This window comes from Lithobates pipiens, unplaced genomic scaffold, assembly GCF_037356315.1.
Source record: "Lithobates pipiens isolate NorthernLeopardFrog02 unplaced genomic scaffold, aLitPip1_a1.2 Scaffold_8, whole genome shotgun sequence".
NCBI lineage: Eukaryota > Metazoa > Chordata > Amphibia > Anura > Ranidae > Lithobates > Lithobates pipiens.
The window spans coordinates 591,557,554-591,575,859 of record NW_027507903.1 but is presented as its reverse complement, the minus strand read 5'-3'; the positions used below and the strand labels follow the sequence as shown (position 1 = coordinate 591,575,859).

The following is an 18,306-nucleotide window of genomic DNA, read 5'->3' as shown; positions in this document are numbered from 1 at the left end:
AGCAGGAAGGGGACCACTGCAGAACATGTGAAATGGGCCCACTATGGGACTGTAATAAAGGGCCCTGCGACAGGAGTAAAAGGCCTCGGATCAGTGGAAAGGGCCGCAGGTCCAGAGGGAAGGGCCCCAGCCGGGAGCCAGGGGGGCTTTTTTCTTGCACCAGGGTGCTGAAGGTTCAAGTTACACGTCTGGCATATCTTCATTAACTCATCTCCATCCCCTGTCAAGCCCTGTTCTTTAGATACTCCATGCATGCACCATTTAGTGACAAGGCCAATTAAATAACAGCAGAGTTGGGCTTTGAAGTAGTTTAAACATAACAAATGTAAAAAAAACAGTTCTCAAAGACATCTTACACATACACATACACATTCCTGTACATGATCTTCTACGTGCCCCTAAGTTCTGGCCCTGGTGCTCCTTTTGCCCCGAGAGATAGTCATACCTTAAACAGGTGAGTAAGTCTTTAGTCAATTAGTCCATTTCAGCACAATTCCATATCCCTGGAAAACCCAACTGAGCTCCTGCAAGGGGTGGTTAATCAGCAGAATGGCCATTACACCCTAGCTCAGCTCCTGTTCACTTCCTATGCATAGAGCAATGGACCTTTTATCTAAAGGAAGTTCCCCTTTTAACTGTCTTCCCCAGCAGAGGTCAGCACCTTTTAAAAAGCCCAGGAAAACCTGGTCAGCAGAGTTAACTCTTACCTCTCAGGTACCACCACCTCTGCAGGGCAACATTAAAAAGAATCTCCAGTTTCCAGTGCACAAACTGTAGCTGCTGGCTTTTAACAAACAGCTACTCACCTGTCCCATGATCCAGCACCATCCTCACCTGGGCTAGTTCTTCACTAGCCTTCGGGTTCCTAGCGCTGGCATCTTAACTGTGGGCACCTGGCTATGACAGTTTGGGGTTGTGCATTGTGAATGGTCCTGAGGTCTTCTGGGACCTGAAGACTGTGAGGAGAGAGGGGGGAGCCTAGGCAATCGGAGTGGAAGTGAGAGCGGGTTCCTGTCAAAATAAAGTACCCATTCCCCGCCCTCCACCCCCAAACGTGCCATTCTTGAAAAAGGAGGGGGGGAGGGAGGAAGCCTTGAAGCGTTGTTCCGCTTTAACTAAGTAGTGCATGCAACACAGCAGTTTAAATAGAAAATACAACCCAACCAGGAAAAAACAATTAACACAGCAATACCTTATTAAGCACTTGCTTATACACTGTTAACTCAGAATACTACCCTGACTCAGTGGGGTTGGTGTTCTCCACCACATCTGTGGAAACTCATATTTTCATTCCTTAGCATTAGTATCAAATTAAATTTGAAATAACCAGGGCAAATGTTAGGAATAAGGGAAAAATCAACGTCAAACCTTCTGACTATGCTATTTTTCAGACAGTCTTGGTTTCCAAGAAGAGAGTTACAAGAAATTAGTGCAGATTTGTCTTAATATATGATGGGCAGAATTTCGATGGGCCAGAGGAGGCACCTACTCTACCTCTCTTTCTTTTACTTGGCTTTGGTGTGTTTGGAGGTGTCATATTTGATTTGATTTCATCCTAGGCAAAGGGTCAAGCCAAGACTGGTCTTCAGGGAATGAAAAGACGCATTAAACACAAGGTAAGAATTCAGGGGTCAGTTGGTCAACCCTTGTGCGCTTCTCCTTTCTCCATTGGTAGGTTCTGAATGTTATGATTATAATGACACAGCAGGGTTAGTGGAATCCTTTCCTTGAGCAGGAATGGCATATAATAGCCTCCTAAACCTTTTATTTGGTCAATTTTCCTTCTTTTTTTTTTTTTGCTGTGTATGTCCCTTTGGAGGGTTTCCTCTCCTGTTAATGCAACACAATGTCAATGGAAATCTCTCCATATTTGAAGGAAATGTGCCTTTGATAGATGCTACTGGAACCGGTGTCATCATTGTAATAGTTTCCCCTTAGTACTGTTCAGGTAAAAACTGTAATATTTTGCCTGTCCTATTACTTTTTCTCTTGGTAACAATGGTCATCAGGACAAGTAATGAGGGGGAATCTCCCTGCAGGGACACAGGCAGAATGAAAAACTTGGTAGAGGCTTCAACCCTTCCACATGCTATCCGAACTGTAAAAAAAAAAAAAAAAAAGTTTATGAATAAAATAACAAAACAAGGGCGATGCAGCCCCAAGTATCTATGATCTTACTGCAAATCTTGATGCCTGCATCCTTTTAAATATAGAGCTTATACCACACTGTAGTACACCAAGGCATATTTATAAAGCAATCAATCTGGTACGCATTTGATCAGTTTACACTATCAAAAGCTTTGTTGCATATATAAATTCACCCCCATTTTATACTGTTTGGCACACTGTTATGGTGCCCCTGGCAGTTAATGTGGGCTTACCCATGGCGTGGGGTCTAATTGACACAGATGATCGGCTGTAGACCCTAGCGCTCCCCTTAGTTTTATTTTTTTCAAACTGGCACCGGGTTGTGGCCCATAGGATTTCCCCAACAAGTGGAGGCTGGAACAAGAAGGCTACAATGTGGAGACTTTTTGCAAGGCAACAGGCAGATCCGAGCAGAGATCTTGGCAGGTGGAAAGCAAGAGAGTTAGTCAGGTCCATGAAAGGGTCTTAGCAGGCAGCAAGCAAGAGAGTAATTAGGTGAATCCGGGTCGGCAACAAATACTATAGCGCTTTAGATCTTAAGTAGCTGGGGATAGGACCCAGCATTGGCTATTTCAGTGGCTAGTGCTTTAATACCCTTGTGGTCAGAGGAAAGGCCCAGCATCATTAGTGCATGCTGTTGCACACTCTCTGAGACTTCTGGAAGTCTTGGAGGTCCTTGGAATCCTGGAAATTCTTGAAAGACCCAGTAGGGATCCTGTGAGTATTGTAATACCAACACCTGAATTTTCCATTCTTCAACTGAAAGTTCTATCATACGGACATCAGTGAATTTATTCAAGAAATCAATGTTACACTTACCAACATGTGGTAAAAAAAAGGAGGGGTGGTTATTGCACAGGTGAAAGTGTGGATGAGTGGTCAAAAAAGCAGCTGGCAATCACACAACAGAACAATTTGTGTAAAATACATATAAATCAACAATTGCTGGGCTATGTGAGTGATGATAAATGCAATAATAAATTACATGAAGGAGTCCATATAAAATAAAAAAATAAATGTGATGAAATCCTTGTGATTGTATCCAAAGATGATGGAAGACAATACACCCAAGTGCACCTTCCACCGTGATAATACCAGATGTGCCCTTACCAGATATCTAGACTCCAGGTTATAGGAGCCTAGTCAAACATGCCTGATGAAGAGGGATGGAGGGGTCCTTTGAGGCTCTGAAACGTTGCTCACTGCTGTAACTATGTGATCTTTATTAAAGCTCTGGACCTATTTTTGGAGATCCTTCGTGTGCTGGTGACATTTTTTCATTTTGACTTTGAACGGTTACAGCCATTGGTCACTGCAGCACCCACTCATTTCTACAGCCACTTCAACAGGAATGGGTGCGTTGGGATTAGTAGGCCTAGTAAAACATGGATTCACACATCATGAAGGACCCATCCACTGGATATCAAGGATGATAAAGTAACGGCCAACAGTGCTGGTCTTTCACTCTTTCTAATAAACGTTATATAGAAAAAAAGAGAAAATTGCCACATAGTGTAAACCATGATGGTTTTATTAAAAAAAAAAAAAACGCTGTTAAAAGTTTACACAATACTAAATAGGTGCAACACATGGATAAAAATTCCTACATAAAAATCTGCAGATCAAGCTCAAAGTGTAGTTGAACATAGACTGCGCCCTACTAGTTTCATCATACATGACGTCATCTGGGGCATCAGATTACGTCCCAGATGATGTCATGCATGACGAAACTGGTAGAGCAGAGTCTATGTTCAACTACACCACATTACTTTGAGCTTGATCTGCAGATATTTATGTAGGAATTTTTATCCATGTGTTGCACCTATTGGACTTGTGGAAACTTTTAACAGCGTTTTTTTCAATAAAACCATCACAGTTTTACACTATGTGGCAATTTTCTCCTGTTTTCTTAGAATGTTTATGAGAGAGAGTGAAAGACCAGCACTGTTGGCCATGACGTTATCATCCTTCAAACCCAGTGGATGGATCCTTCATGATATGTGAATCCATGTTTGACTAGGTTCCTATAAAGTGGAGTCTAGATATCCGGTAAGGGCACATCTTGTATTATCACGGTGGAAGGAGCACTTGGTTGTATGGTCGTCCATCATCTTTGAATACGATCACAAGGATTTCATCATATTTATTTATTTTTATATGGACTCCTTTATGGACTTACCATTGTAACTTGTATTTGCATTTATCATCACTCGCATAGCGTGGTAATTGTTGTTTTATATACAGTATCTCACAAAAGTGAGTACATCCCTCACATTATTATAAATATTTTAGTATACTTTTTCATGTGACAACACTGAAGAAATGACACTTTGCTACAATGTAAAGTAGTGAATGTACAACTTGTATAACAGTGTAAATTTGCTGTCCCCTCAAAATAACTCAACACACAGCCATTAATGTCTAAACAGCTGGCAACAAAAGTGAGTACACACCTAAGTAAAAATGTCCAAATTGGACCAAATTAGCCATTTTCCCTCCCCGGTGTCATGTGACTCATTAATGTCACAAGGTCTCAGGTGTGAATGGGGAGCAGGTGTGTTAAATTTGGTGTTATCGCTCTCACGCTCTCATACTGGTCACTGGAAGTTCAACATGGCACCTCATGGCAAAGAACTCTCTGAGGACCTGAAAAAAAGAATTGTTGCTCTACATAAGGATGCCCTAGGGTATAAGAAGGTTGCAAAGACCCTGAAACTAAGCTGCAGCATGGTAGACAAGACCATAGGGCGGTTTAACAGAACAGGTTCCACTCAGAACAGGCCTCACCATGGTCAACCAAAGAAGTTGAGTGCTCATGCTCAGTGTCCTATCTAGAGGTTGTCTTTGGGAAATAAAGAGTGCTGCCAGCATTGCTGCAGAGGTTGAAGGGGTGGGGGGGTCAGCCTGTCTGTGCTCAGACCACACACCGCACACTGCATCAAATTGGTCTGAATGGCTGTAATCCCAGAAGGAAGCCTCTAAAGATGATGCACAAGAAAGCCTGCAAACAGTTTGCTGAAGACAAGCAGACTAAGGACATGGATTACTGGAACCACGTCCTGTGATCTGATGAGACCAAAATAAACTTATTTGGATCAGATGGTGACAAGCATGTGTGGTGGCAATGAGGTGAGGAATACAAAGACAAGTGTGTTTTGCCTACAGTCAAGCATGGTGGTGGGAGTGTCATGGTCTGGGGCTGCATGAGTGCTGCCGGCAATGGGGAGATACAGTTCATTGAGGGAACCAGGAATGCCAACATGTACTGTGACATACTGAAGCAGAGCATAATCCCCTCACTTCAGACACTGGGCCGCAGGGCAGTATTCTAACATGATAACGACCCCAAACACACCTCCAAGACGACCACTGCCTTTCGTAAGAAGCTGAGTTTAAAGGTGATGGACTGGCCAAGCATGTCTCAGACCTAAACCCTATTGAGCATCTGTGGGCCATCCTCAAACGGAGGGTGGAGGAGCTCAAGGTCTCTAACATCCACCAGCTCCGTGATGTTGTCATGGAGAAGTGGCAACCTGTGAAGCTCTGGTGAACTCCATGCCCAAGAGGGTTAAGGCAGTGCTGGAAAATAATGGTGGCCACACAAAATATTGACACTTTGGGCCCAATTTGGACATTTTTACTTACGGGTGTACTCACTTTTGTTGCCTGCGGTTTAGACATTAATGGCTGTATGTTGAGTTATTTTGAGGGGACAGCAAATTTACACTGTTATACAAGCTGTACACACTACTGTACATTGTAGCAAAGTGTAATTTCTTCATTGTTGTCACATGAAAAGATAGAATAAACTATTTACAAAAATGTGAGGGGTGTACTCACTTTTGTGAGATTCTGTACATTTACCAACATCAATTGCTTTGCCTCATTCATAATTCATTCCTCTGCAGATTACCTTTATTTGGTCCTGCTCAGTTTCTTTAAACAGATGGCATCTGCAACCTGGATATTATTGTTCTCAGACATAAAGGTACATGCTTTAAGAACCAGGGCCAGATTTCTACAAAGCCAACACAGGCTGTGGCCTAAGGCAGCAGAGCTGCAAGGAAACAACCGCACAGCATGTTACTGCCTGTAATATTTGCTTCTGTATAAGAATGCCACCCTGCCTGCCAGTACCATCATTCTTGTTTTTTTTCTGCATGTACCGTATATACTCGAGTATAGGCCGACCCGAATATAAGCCGAGGCCCCCAATTTACCCCCAAAAAAACTGGCAAACTTATTGACTCGTGTATAAGCCGAGGGTGAGACATGCCTGTCCATCCCTGTGTGTGTGTCCGTCCATCCCTGTGTGTCCGTCCATCCCTGTGTGTCCGTCCATCCCTGTGTGTCCGTCCATCCATCCCTGTGTGTGTGTGTGTCCATCCATCCATCCATCCCTGTGTGTGTGTGTGTCCATCCATCCATCCATCCCTGTGTGTGTGTGTGTCCATCCATCCATCCATCCCTGTGTGTGTGTGTCTCCATCCATCCATCCATCCCTGTGTGTGTGTGTCTCCATCCATCCATCCCTGTGTGTGTGTGTCTCCATCCATCCATCCCTGTGTGTGTGTGTATCCATCCATCCCTGTGTGTGTGTGTCTCCATCCATCCATCCCTGTGTGTGTGTGTCCATGTGTGTGTGTCCAGCCTACCTGTGTCCCGAGCCTGTGTCCCGAGCCTCCGTCCCGTGCCTTGCCTCCTTGCCTCCGTCCCGTGCCTTGCCTCCTTGCCTCCGTCCCGTGCCGTGCCTTGCCTCCTTGCCTCCGTCCCGTGTCGTGCCTTGCCTCCGTCCCGTCCCGTGCCGTGCCTTGCCTTGCCTCCGTCCCGTGCCTTGCCAGGATCGCCGCCCTTCGTCGGCGCCTCGGCGGCCATTCTAAAATTCAAAAGCCGCGCCTCCGCCTTCGCCTGTGATAGGCGGAACACTGAATTTCCCAGCAGCCTGTGTTCCGCCTATCACGGACATCGTCTCATCCTCGTCCGTAGTACGAGGATGAGCGGATGTCCGTGATAGGCGGAACACTGACTGCTGGGAAATTCAGTGTTCCGCCTATCACAGGCGAAGGCGGAGGCGGAGGCGGAGGCGCGGCTTTTGAATTTTAGAATGTCCGCTGTCTGTCTGCTCGACACGCTGATCGAGCAGGCAGACAGCGATGACTCGAGTATAAGCCGAGGGGGGCACTTTCAGCCTCAAAAAAGAGGCTGAAAATCTCGGCTTATACTCGAGTATATACGGTATATGCATTTGTTGGCACTGAAGTAGTTTGCTGTATGCTTACAGTTCACTGTGTCTGTGTACGGTGCAACTGAACTGATAGGTGATTGATTGGCAATTTTTCTGGTGACATTAGATAAGACAAGGGCATTGCAAGGACAGATTACGAATGAATGGGGTGTCTCAGCCAATGGGCAGGGATCTTCTTGAGTCCCTTGGCCTGCTGGAAGAACCTAATTATTTGGGTAGAGTCAGGTGATCAGGGTTCTGTGTCTGGGTGGACGTGTGTTGTGCTGCCCTGGGCTGCTAGTCCAGAAGCCTGAGGCCTATCCTGGGAACATCTGGCTGCTAGGCTGGCTGAGGGGCCTATCCAGAACCAAGAGAGAGCAGCATAGGGTTGGGACTGCAGCTTGCAGTCTAACCAGAAATAACGGTTCTGCCGGCCGGAGAACCAGTTGTGGTTGGAGGTAGAGGAGAAGCTGTCGCTACTAAGGGACCATCCACCTTATTACCGGGGACCACCGTGAGTAGCTGAAGCAAGTACCAGAGCTTTATTCTCACCAGCCGGGGACCCAGCCAGTTGAGGTGACGCTTGCAGAGCATTATTATGTGCTAAGCCAGGGACCAAGCAGGCCAGCGGGGTGACGCTTGAGCAGTATATGTGAGTGCCAAGCTAGGGACCCAGCAGGGATGCGGCGGTGACGCTTGAGGAATATATTGAGTGAGAAGATTGGAAAAGCTCAAGAGATCCAGTGGCGAGTGGATCAGGTAGTCTAGTGAAAGACCGGAGCTCAGTTGAGTGACGTTCTAAAATAGGAGATTGTAGAAAAAGTGAACAAGTTGCAACCTTTGTTAGAAACTGTTACAAGATTGTTGCCATAGGAGACAGTGGTACTACTCATGCAGATGTGGTGTCCAGCTGGATCCGTTTCCCTGCATGGCTGTCTACCCATAGTAGTCTCGGAGTCTGCCAATTAACATTGCAACTACTAAAGGGTGTCCTGGCCCTAACCTTCTCTTCCACAGTTCTGTTTAAGAGACAATAAATCTGTTTGCATTCAAGAAGTGTCTGGCGCCCATCAATCAACCTTGCATCACCCCCACAATGCCTTATAACCAAATCTACACAGAAGGATGTCAGTTGTCCCTAACTCTGGAGGTCACCATTAGGCCTTAGGAGGCCGGACCTCACTACATAAATCAGCAGTTGTAGAAGGATTGAGAGAGTTAAGAAACTTAAACTTTGTGGGCATAACATGAGGCACTAATTATAAAATATCTCTTTATTATTAAAATAACATATGACGACCAACAACACCCTATTAACCACTTAAGCCCAGACCAATTTGCAGCTAAAGGACCAGGCCCCTTTTTGCGATTCAGCACTTGCGTCGTTTTAACTGACAATTGCGCGATCATGCGACGTGGCTTCCAAACAAATTTGCCGTCCTTTTTTTCCCACAAATAGAGCATTCTTTTAGTGGTATTTGATCACCTCTGCAATTTTTATTTTTTGCGCTATAAACAAAAATAGAGCGACAATTTTGAAAAAAAAATTCAATATTTTTTACTTTTTGCTATAATAAATATCCCCAAAAAATATATAAAAAAAAGGTTTCCTCAGTTTAGGCCGATACGTATTCTTCTACATATTTATGGTAAAAAAAATGCAATTAGCGATTATTGATTGGGTTGCGCAAAAGTTATAGCGTTTACAAAATAGGGGATAGTTTTATAGCATTTTTATTAATATTTTTTTTTTTACTAGCAATGGCGGCGATCAGTGATTTTTATTGTGACTGCGACATTATGGCGGACACATCGGACATTTTTGACACAGTTTTGGGACCATTGTCATTTATACAGCAATCAGTGCTATTTAAATACATTGATTCCTGTGTAAATGACACTGGCAGTGAAGAAGTTAACCACTAGGGGGCAGTGTAGGGGTTATGTGTGACGTTATGTGTTTTTTTTTATTGTAGGGGCCTGGCATGTGACATCGTCTTTCCCTATAACAGGAAACAGACGATCAGTGACAGCCACAGTAGGAAGCACGCGGAGAGGTTTTGTTTACACAGACCTCTCCTCATTCTTCAGCTCTGTGGCCCAATCACGGGACACCAGCGGAGATCGGGTCCACTGGTCCCACGGCCACGGAGCTCAGGACCGGGTCGGGAGTGCCCCGGCAGCGGCACGCTCCCGATCCATGGCTGGGCACTTAAAGAGCCACGTACAGGTACGTGATTGTGCCCAGCTATGCCATTCTGCCGACGTATATCGGCGTGAGGCGGTCCTTAAGCAGTTAACTGACAAGGTCAGAAGATAACCAATAGAACAGACATTGAGGTATGGATCCTTTCACTCAGGTAGCTGAAAAGTCAGTGATTAGTACAAAAATGTTTTATATGTATATCAAAAGGTTAGGTCCATAAACTCCTCCATGCTTGCTTATCAACGCGTTTCACAATTTAATAGCTCCCTCAGGACATACTGGGTAGGTGCTGATGAGCCTTGAAATCAGGTATTAGAAGACACCACACAAGACCCACTGCAAATCAAATTAATCCTGCCAAATTATCACCTTCCAAGTATGGGAAGGCATTCAGCTTTCATATGTGACACCTGGACCTCCAAAATGACCAAGGTCACTGGTAATTCTATTGGAAATGAAATGTAGTAGATCAACTAGAACACCATGCAGGAGGGGAAGGGGCCACAAATCCAGCCACTAGAATTCAGATGTGGATATCAGGAACAGTATAGATACCCCTCAAAAGTACAGCTTTATTTTTCATGTACTCACCAAATAGGATTACCAATCATGAGAAATAGGGAAGCCTTTCAACAATATACCGGGTATCCCTCGTTTTGGGGCTTACTAGTAGAGCCAAACCCAGAAAACTGAATAGAGTAGAGGCACCTCACCTTATAGGACTAACAGCTCTAGGTTTCCTTTAGCATTGAGGAACCAATCAGGGTAGTTTCCAATCATGTGATTTCCATGACTGCCAGTCATGGAAAATAAAGTACTAATGTGCTACCAAGAAAGTGTTACTAATGAGTAAAGTGCTTAATGTTAAAGTGCTTCGGTAAAATATACAGTGCTTAATAAAAAATGTAACAAGAAGCTAAACTTCTGTAGTGTGGCCAACACCAATAGGTATGTATATGTATAGTGAAGCAGCGCTAATTATCTACAAACATAACCAAAAATAAAGTGCTAGTGGGCAAAAATACCAATAATTCTTCCAAAAGTGTATCTCATCAAAAAACATTCATATAAATATATTCAATAAAAATAATCCAATAATAAAGTGCATCACATCATAATAACATTCAATGAAATAATTCAGTGAAAATAGTCCAATAATAATGTGCATCCAAAAGAATCTAATGATTTGGAGAGATAGTCAGTCTCTTATTCAGGATATAAATCAATACATTCCTGTGCAGACAAGCAGAGATGAAGGAGAAAGGGACAGATAAGGGAGTCCAATTCACAGTTGTATAATGATAATATATGGAAAATCCTTTTAGAATCCTCCCCCAGTGGTCCTAGCCTCTCACCTTATGGATAGACGCCAACGGGTCTAGTAGTGCATCAATAAGTGTCAAAAACTATTGCTTTATCCTCCTTAGTGTGTCCAGGATAGGGAATCTCTGCAGCTTTTCCTCCAATCTCGACGGTCTTTTCTGTAAAGGAAATATCTCCAAGTCCACAGGATCAAGAGCATAAAAGAAGATTCTCCATAGTGTAGTCAATTTAAAAAGTTCTTATATTTCTTTAAAAAATATCATCACAGTTTAAAAACGGCATAACAAGCCAAATAGCAAAAAAAAGTGTCAAAAATGTAAGAACTTCCGGTCACGGCCGTAACCGGAATTGGCGTCACCAAGCTCCTCCTGACGCATTGCGTCACAACACACGTGATTTGATAAAGTTACGTGTGTTGTGACAAAGCACGTCGGGAGGAGCTTGGTGACATCACTTCCAGTTGCGGTCGTGACCGGAAGTTCTTACATTTTTGATACTTTTTTTGCTGTTTGGCTTGTTATGCCATTTTTAACCACTTCCCGACCAGCGCACGACGATGTACGTCGACAGCATGGCACAGGCAGGCATATTGGCGTACATGTACGTCCAATATTCGTTGCCGCCGTGCCATCGGGAGCGCGCCGGCGGCGGCGCGCTCCCGCGCTGGTCGGGACCCCCGTGAGTCCAGTCGCGGGACCCGCGGACTCGATCGCCGCGGGCATCCCCGCGATCGTCTCACGGAATGGAGGAAATGCTGTATAAACAACATTTTCTCATTCTGCCTAGCAACTAGTGACGCTGATCTCTGCTCCATGTGATTGGAGCAGAGATCAGTGTACACTAAATGAAAGCCCAACCCCCCCACAGTTAGTAACACACCCCTAGGAACACTTAACCCCTACACTGCCACCCACTGGTTAACCCTTTCACTGCCAGTGTCATTTACACAGGAATCACTGCATTTATATAGCAGTGATTACTGTATAAATGACAATGGTCCCAAAAATGTGTCAAAAATGTCCGATGGGTCCCCGACAATGTCGCAGTCACAATAAAAATCGCAGATCGCCGCCATTACTAGTAAAAAAAAAAATAATAAAAAATTATTAATAAAAATGCTATAAAACTATCCCTATTTTGTAAACGCTATAACTTTTGCGCAAACCAATCAATAATCGCTTATTGCGATTTTTTTTACCAAAAATATGTAGAAGAATACGTATCGGCCTAAATTGAGGGAAAAAAATGTTTTTTTATATATTTTTGGGGGATATTTATTATAACAAAAAGTAAAAAATAATGCGTTTTTTTCAAAATTGTCGCTCTATTTTTGTTTATAGCGCAAAAAATAAAAACCGCAGGGGTGATCAAATACCACCAAAAGAAAGCTCTATTTGTGGGAAAAAAAGGACGTCAATTTTGTTTGGGAGCCACGTCGCACGACCGCGCAATTGTCAGTTAAAGCGACGCAGTGCCGAATCGCAAAAAGTGGTCTGGTCTTTGACCAGCAAATTGGTCCGGTCTGAAAGTGGTTAAACTGTGATATTTTTAAATAAATATAATAACTTTTTAAATTTACTACACTATGGAGAATCTTCTTTTCTGCTCTTAAGCCATGTTTGATCTGACAGTTATATTGATCTGTATCCTACAGGACCAGATCCAACGTATGGGCTCCTTCAAAGCGGCTGGATCTCCAACACAAAACCACGACAGACTGCAGCACCGGCTTCCAATCACACAGCACTTTGGACAGGTAAAAAAATTTAAGTCTTGTTCTTTTTGAGGTTTTATATTTCTCCTAATGCATGTTTTCCCATTCACAGATTTAACACTTCAAATAAAGATATTTAAAGCCGACCCTTCAGTCTTGCACAGTTTTACAGCCTCCTCTCATGTACTGGAATAGCTTTCTCTGATTTCAATGCACACTGCGAATTTCTCGCAATGTGCATTAGAAGCTGCAGCAAGTCAAATAGAGTCCGCCTTTTTTCCTGGCAAAGGGACTTCCAACACCATAAAATGGAAAATTGTATACTCCCCTTTGCATAATTATCTTTTCCTGACGCATCTTCATGGCAGCACACACTGGGTTGTGACTCTGCCTCCACAACCCGACAGGATTGGTTAACTATAAACTTTCAAGAGGCACCCCACTTCATTCTCTGTATCTATCATCTAAAAACGGGCGGGCTTCTGTGTGCTGCCATGAAGATGTGTCAGGAAAGGAAAATTACAGAAAGGTGAGTATACAGTTTTCCATTTTCCTGACTCATTCATGGTAGCACACACTGGTAAATAACTCGCCAATCGGGTGGGTGCAAGAAAATAATGTTTATTCCTTATAATGCTGTAGAATTGGCTCTAACAATGGTTCTCCCAAAGTCTGCCTTGTCAACTGGGCAGAGTCTATTCTATAGTGGGATATGAACATATGTCTGGACGACTAGGTCGCTGCTTTGCAGATTGTCTCTGGTGAAACTCTGCAGTATGCTGCCCACGAAGTCACCACTGCCCTGGTTGCCTTCAGGAATTGCAAGCTGATGGATGGAATATGTCTTCTTGATGGACTTGACTAGCCAAGACGCAATAGTGCGAGAAGTTGCTGGTTGACCTTTCCTGGCCCAATGAGGAATTATCCAGAGAGTATCCGTCATTCTAAAGGTAGTTGTAGCCATCAGATAACTGGTGATAACTGATTTTACATCCATCGCATGTGGTTCACCTTGATTATTAGTGAAGGATGGAAGGATGTTGTCTTGATTATAATGAAATTAAGTTGACACTTTGGGGATGAAACGGTCTGAAAGCCTCAGTACCACTCTGTCAGGATAAAAGATCAGATAAGGTTCTGTTATCATAAATGCTTGTATCTCAGAAACTCTTTTTGCAAATGTAATGGCGATGAGGAAGGTTTAATTTCAAAGTTAAGTCCCATAGTGAGATTGACTCGACAGGGTAAAAAGGAGGGTTTGCCAGTGCATCCAGTACTAATGTGAGGTCCCATGCTGGGATCGTTGTTTTTTTTTTTTTGGAGGTCTGACCTTCAGGCATACTCTCATAAACTGAATTATGAGGGGATGTAGTACCCACCTAATGCCTTTTTTAGCAGATAGGGCGTATACATGAACTTTCAAGGTACTTGAGCTTAACCCCTTTTTAATACCTGATTAGAGAAACTCCAGAATTTGCAGGGGTTCTGCTGATACTGGATTCCAATTTCTTTGTTGGGCCATAGAACTGAATTTTACCCATATTTGCATGTATGTGTTGTTAGTAGTGTTTTTTTATGGCCAGTAGAAGTGTTGAAATCACCTCATGTGAACAGCCTTGCTCTAGCAGCCTATTCCTTTCAACCTCCATGCCATCAAGTGTAACTTCTGCTGAGTCGGATGTAGGAATTGACCCTGGGATAGGAGGTCTGATGTTACCGGGAGAGGCAGTGGCTGCTGCAGGTTGAGTTGTAGTAAGATTGTAAACCAAGCACTCCTCAGCCAGAAAGGAATTACTGCTTTTACCTTAGCATATGATCTCCTGAGCCTGGATAGGAACATTGCGATTAGGGAAATTGGTGGGAATATTTATCCTAGTTTGAAATTCCAAGGCTGGATCAGGCAGTCTATTCCCTCATCCAACGGGAAAGTTGCTCTTGACAGGAATCTTCGACATTTGGTGTTCACAGATGTGGCTGCCAAGTTGATCTCTGGCATTCTCCAAGTCTCTGTCAGAAGAGAAAAGGCTTGATGGCTCAACGACCATTCGAGAGAAGTTCTCTGCTTAAGTAGTTGGCCAACAAGTTTTGCGCTGCCGGGACATACACTGCCCTCCGGTCTGCCAGATGTGTTTGTGCCCAGTCCAAGATGGGGTGAACTTCCTCCATTAGTGTGCGGCTCCTGGTACCTCCTTGTTTTTTTACATAAGCCAACGCAACTCTGTTGTCCATCCGAATCAGTACATTCTTCCCCCTCCGGAATGGTGCAAATGCTAAGAGAGCCTGAAAGGCTGCTCTGAGCTCCAGTATGTTTGAAACTGCCTTTGACCTTGAGTTGCTTGATCTCGGTAATGTGCTCCCCATCCCTCCTAACTGGCATCCGACGTGACTACTTCCGGCTCTGGAGGGACTATAGGTCTGTGCCTCCTGAGGTTGCTCAAATGTGTCCACCGCCATGTCTATTGTTTCACCCATCTGTGGATGGAAATTGTCTGAAGCATGGATGCTCCATCCCACTGCCTCAGAAAAGAGTTTTGCAGAATTTTCATGTGCCATTGAGACCATTGAATCATGGGCAGAGTTGCAGACATGGATCCCAGGATGCTCATACAAACTCTGGCCGGCAAATGTCTTGCTGAGATTAATATCTGCATCTTCTGAACTAGATGCATCACTTTCCCTTGAGGGAGCTGTACTTTGTTTAGTTTGGTATTCAGTTCTGTCCCTAGGAATATCATATTCTGTGTGGGCTGTAGTTTACTCTTTTGCCAGTTGACTAACCAGCTTCTCAAGTGTTGTTAGCAAAATTTTCCGGTGCTGGAACAAGATCTCCCAACTTTCCACTAAAAGCAATATGTCGTCCAGATAGTGGTGTATTCTTAGTCCCTTCTCCCTTAAGGAATTTAATTATGGGTAGAAGAATTTTGGTAAAGGTTCTGGGGGGGCAAAGAGATGCCGAATGGTAGGCACTGGAACTGGAAGTGATGGTGGTTGATTGAGAAACGCCGACATTTTTGAAAAGCAAGATGTATCGGAATGTGTAGCTAAGCTTCCGACAAATCTACGGACAGCATCCAATCTTTTAGGTTCACTGCTAACAGTATGGACTGGAGGCTTTCCATTTTGAAGGTTTATATCTAGATATTTTTGTTGAGGTTCTTTAAATCCAGTTTTGGTCGTAAATCCCCTGTTTTCCTTTTTACTAGAAATAAGGGGGAATAGAATCCTCTTCCCTTTTGACATGACAGTACTTCCAAGATAGCTCCCTTTTGTTTTAGCACCATTACATACTTTAGTAGCATTCTCCTCTTGTCTGAAGAAGATGGGAGTCTGGTTGACTGAAAGTGGTTTTTGGGTATTCTGCCTATGAACCTCCACCTGTGACCGAATTTTCCACTCTATTATGCCTGTACAAATTTCTTGAGTCTGGCACCCACCTTTACAGGATGGGCAGGTACACCCTCAAAAGGACGTGGTGGTCTTGGGTTTCTGCATTCTCAGGAAAGATGACTGTGTATTTCTCAGATTTCTTTTAAATTCTCTTCCTGATCTATAGGATTTTGCCTCCCTCTACCATTCAGGAAGGCTGCGTCTATAAGAAGGACCCTTCTGGGTTTTTGGTCTTCTGTCGGAGGGAATAAAGTATGATTTGCCTCCTGTTACTTTGGAAATGGCTGAGTCCAATTTTGGACCAAAGAGATTAGTGCCATCATATGGAATTTTGCACCAATTTGTTTTTGATGCAGCGTTGGCTACCCACGGTTTTAGCCATAAGGTTCTTCTTGCCATTACCAAGGCTAACATCACTCGGGCAGAGGACCTGATAATGTCCACTGAGGCCTCTGCTACAAAGTCACCTGTCAATTTGAGTTCCTAGAGAGAGGTAATTATCTTCTCCTGGTCTGCTCCTTCCTGGAATGATTTTTCTATATTAGTAGCCCATCCGGAGATAGCCTACCGCTGCCAGGGCCGGTGCACCCACTAGGCGGATTAGGCAGCCGCCTAGGGCGCACTGCCGCAGCCGACCCTTGCCTCCACCTTTCTTCCTCTTCTCCCACCCCCAAGCTCCCGGCAAAGCCGCTTATAGGGGACCTGGAGAGAAAGGAGTTCAGTGTGGCCGGCGGATGGTAGCCTTGCGCTGTGGTGTGTAGCTTCTCCCCTCTCCCTCCCAGGCTTTCACAATGCTGGAGGGAGAGGGACGTCTGTGTAACAAGGCAGGCAGCCAATAGCGCTCCTCTTCTGAGTGGGAGGGCGTGACTCCTAAGTTGCTCCGCCTCCCACTAACTCCTTAGCCAATCATATTGTCCAGCCCGCCAAATTTGACCAGAAGATGTTGGCCAGAGCAGGGCGGAATGGAGAGGACCTCACCCGACATACCTGAGCATGGTAAAGCTGTCACAATGCTGGCTGCAATGCTGGCTGCAGAAACGTATCAGTGTGTTCTCCTTCTCTGGTGCTGTGTGTAGGATATGCAGAGATCACACTGATCGGAATGACTTCCCCTCGTCTTCTCATGCTGCTTCTTATCTGTGTTTTTATTTACACTTTATGCCCAGTACACACGTTCCGATTATCGTAAGACAGATCGTTCACATTTTGTTACATACAACTAAGATTGAATACAACAGTGCAAAATGTGTGTAAGATTTTTGTCGTACGATTCTGGAAAAATCTTCCGTTGTGCGTAGCTACGTATTTTAAATGATGTCAAATACGTGTGACCCGTGTGTCCTTCTGGTTTATTTTCGTGTTTCCGATCATGCGTGGTGTTTGTCGAACGACTTTTCTTTTCAAATGTTTTTATTGAGATTTTTAGCAGAGTTAGTTACAACAAGGGTTACAAAACAAAAAAAAAAAATATATAGTAATAAAAGTAACATAACACAGTATAATGTAGTGACAGGGTTTTCTCAGCACAATATAGCATATAAACAAATAATCCACAATAAAGAATAAAGTAGTATTCCCAAGTATCTAATATTCATAGTCATAAAGGGACTCGAACAAGAGTAAGTCTCTTAGAATTTGTATAATAAAGTCCGTAATATAATTATTGTAAGATTTATAAATAGCGATATGGATAATGGCCACTTCTGGACCCCAAGACACCCCTCACAGGGATCTATCTGTGTCTTGGAGTACCTAGGCCAACATCCTAAAGGAAATTCAAACACAGTAGTTATCTTTTATGAAGGAAAATAAAGATCTATTCTTACTCCGCAGCTCAATTCAGATAAACAAACATGTGATATATTTGTCACTTTGTTATGAAATTATTTTTAAAGCCATCCATAAAAAAATATTAAAACGCACAGGAGTTCTTTCTTCTATATGATTAAAGAATCAGCATTATCTAAATTGTGGAAGTATAATTTTTGTACCATGTACTCCAAGGTTCCCATAGTTGTTGTTCCTTAATATATAAGGATTTGTCATTAGGAAATAACAATTCGTAGGAGTGGTGGAGTTGGGTTAATTCTATAACTTCTGTCATAGTAGGAAGAGAGTCAGTTTTCCATTTTCTAGTTATGGATAGTCTCGCAGCTAAAAGTATATGTGTTACTACTTTACGATATTGTTTGGGAATCGTATGTAAATTCATATTCAGAATGGCTAGTTCTGGTGAAAGTTAAAGGACAATACCTGTTACGGAAGTGAGTAAATGGGAGATTGCCTGCCAGTAGTTATGTAAGC

The 18,306-nt window shown here is 43.5% G+C and overlaps 1 protein-coding gene across 2 annotated transcripts in view; it reads left to right on the top strand.

The window, feature by feature from the left end:
• DENND1C (DENN domain containing 1C) overlaps positions 1–18,306 on the top strand; it is a 152,259-nt gene that overhangs the window by 113,782 nt on the left and 20,171 nt on the right. For both annotated transcript variants that reach the window (XM_077470472.1, XM_077470473.1), the window contains exons 18-19: positions 1,560–1,616; positions 12,556–12,657. In XM_077470472.1, coding sequence (XP_077326598.1) covers positions 1,560–1,616; positions 12,556–12,657 — 159 coding nt within the window. The remainder of the gene's footprint in view (positions 1–1,559; positions 1,617–12,555; positions 12,658–18,306) is intronic.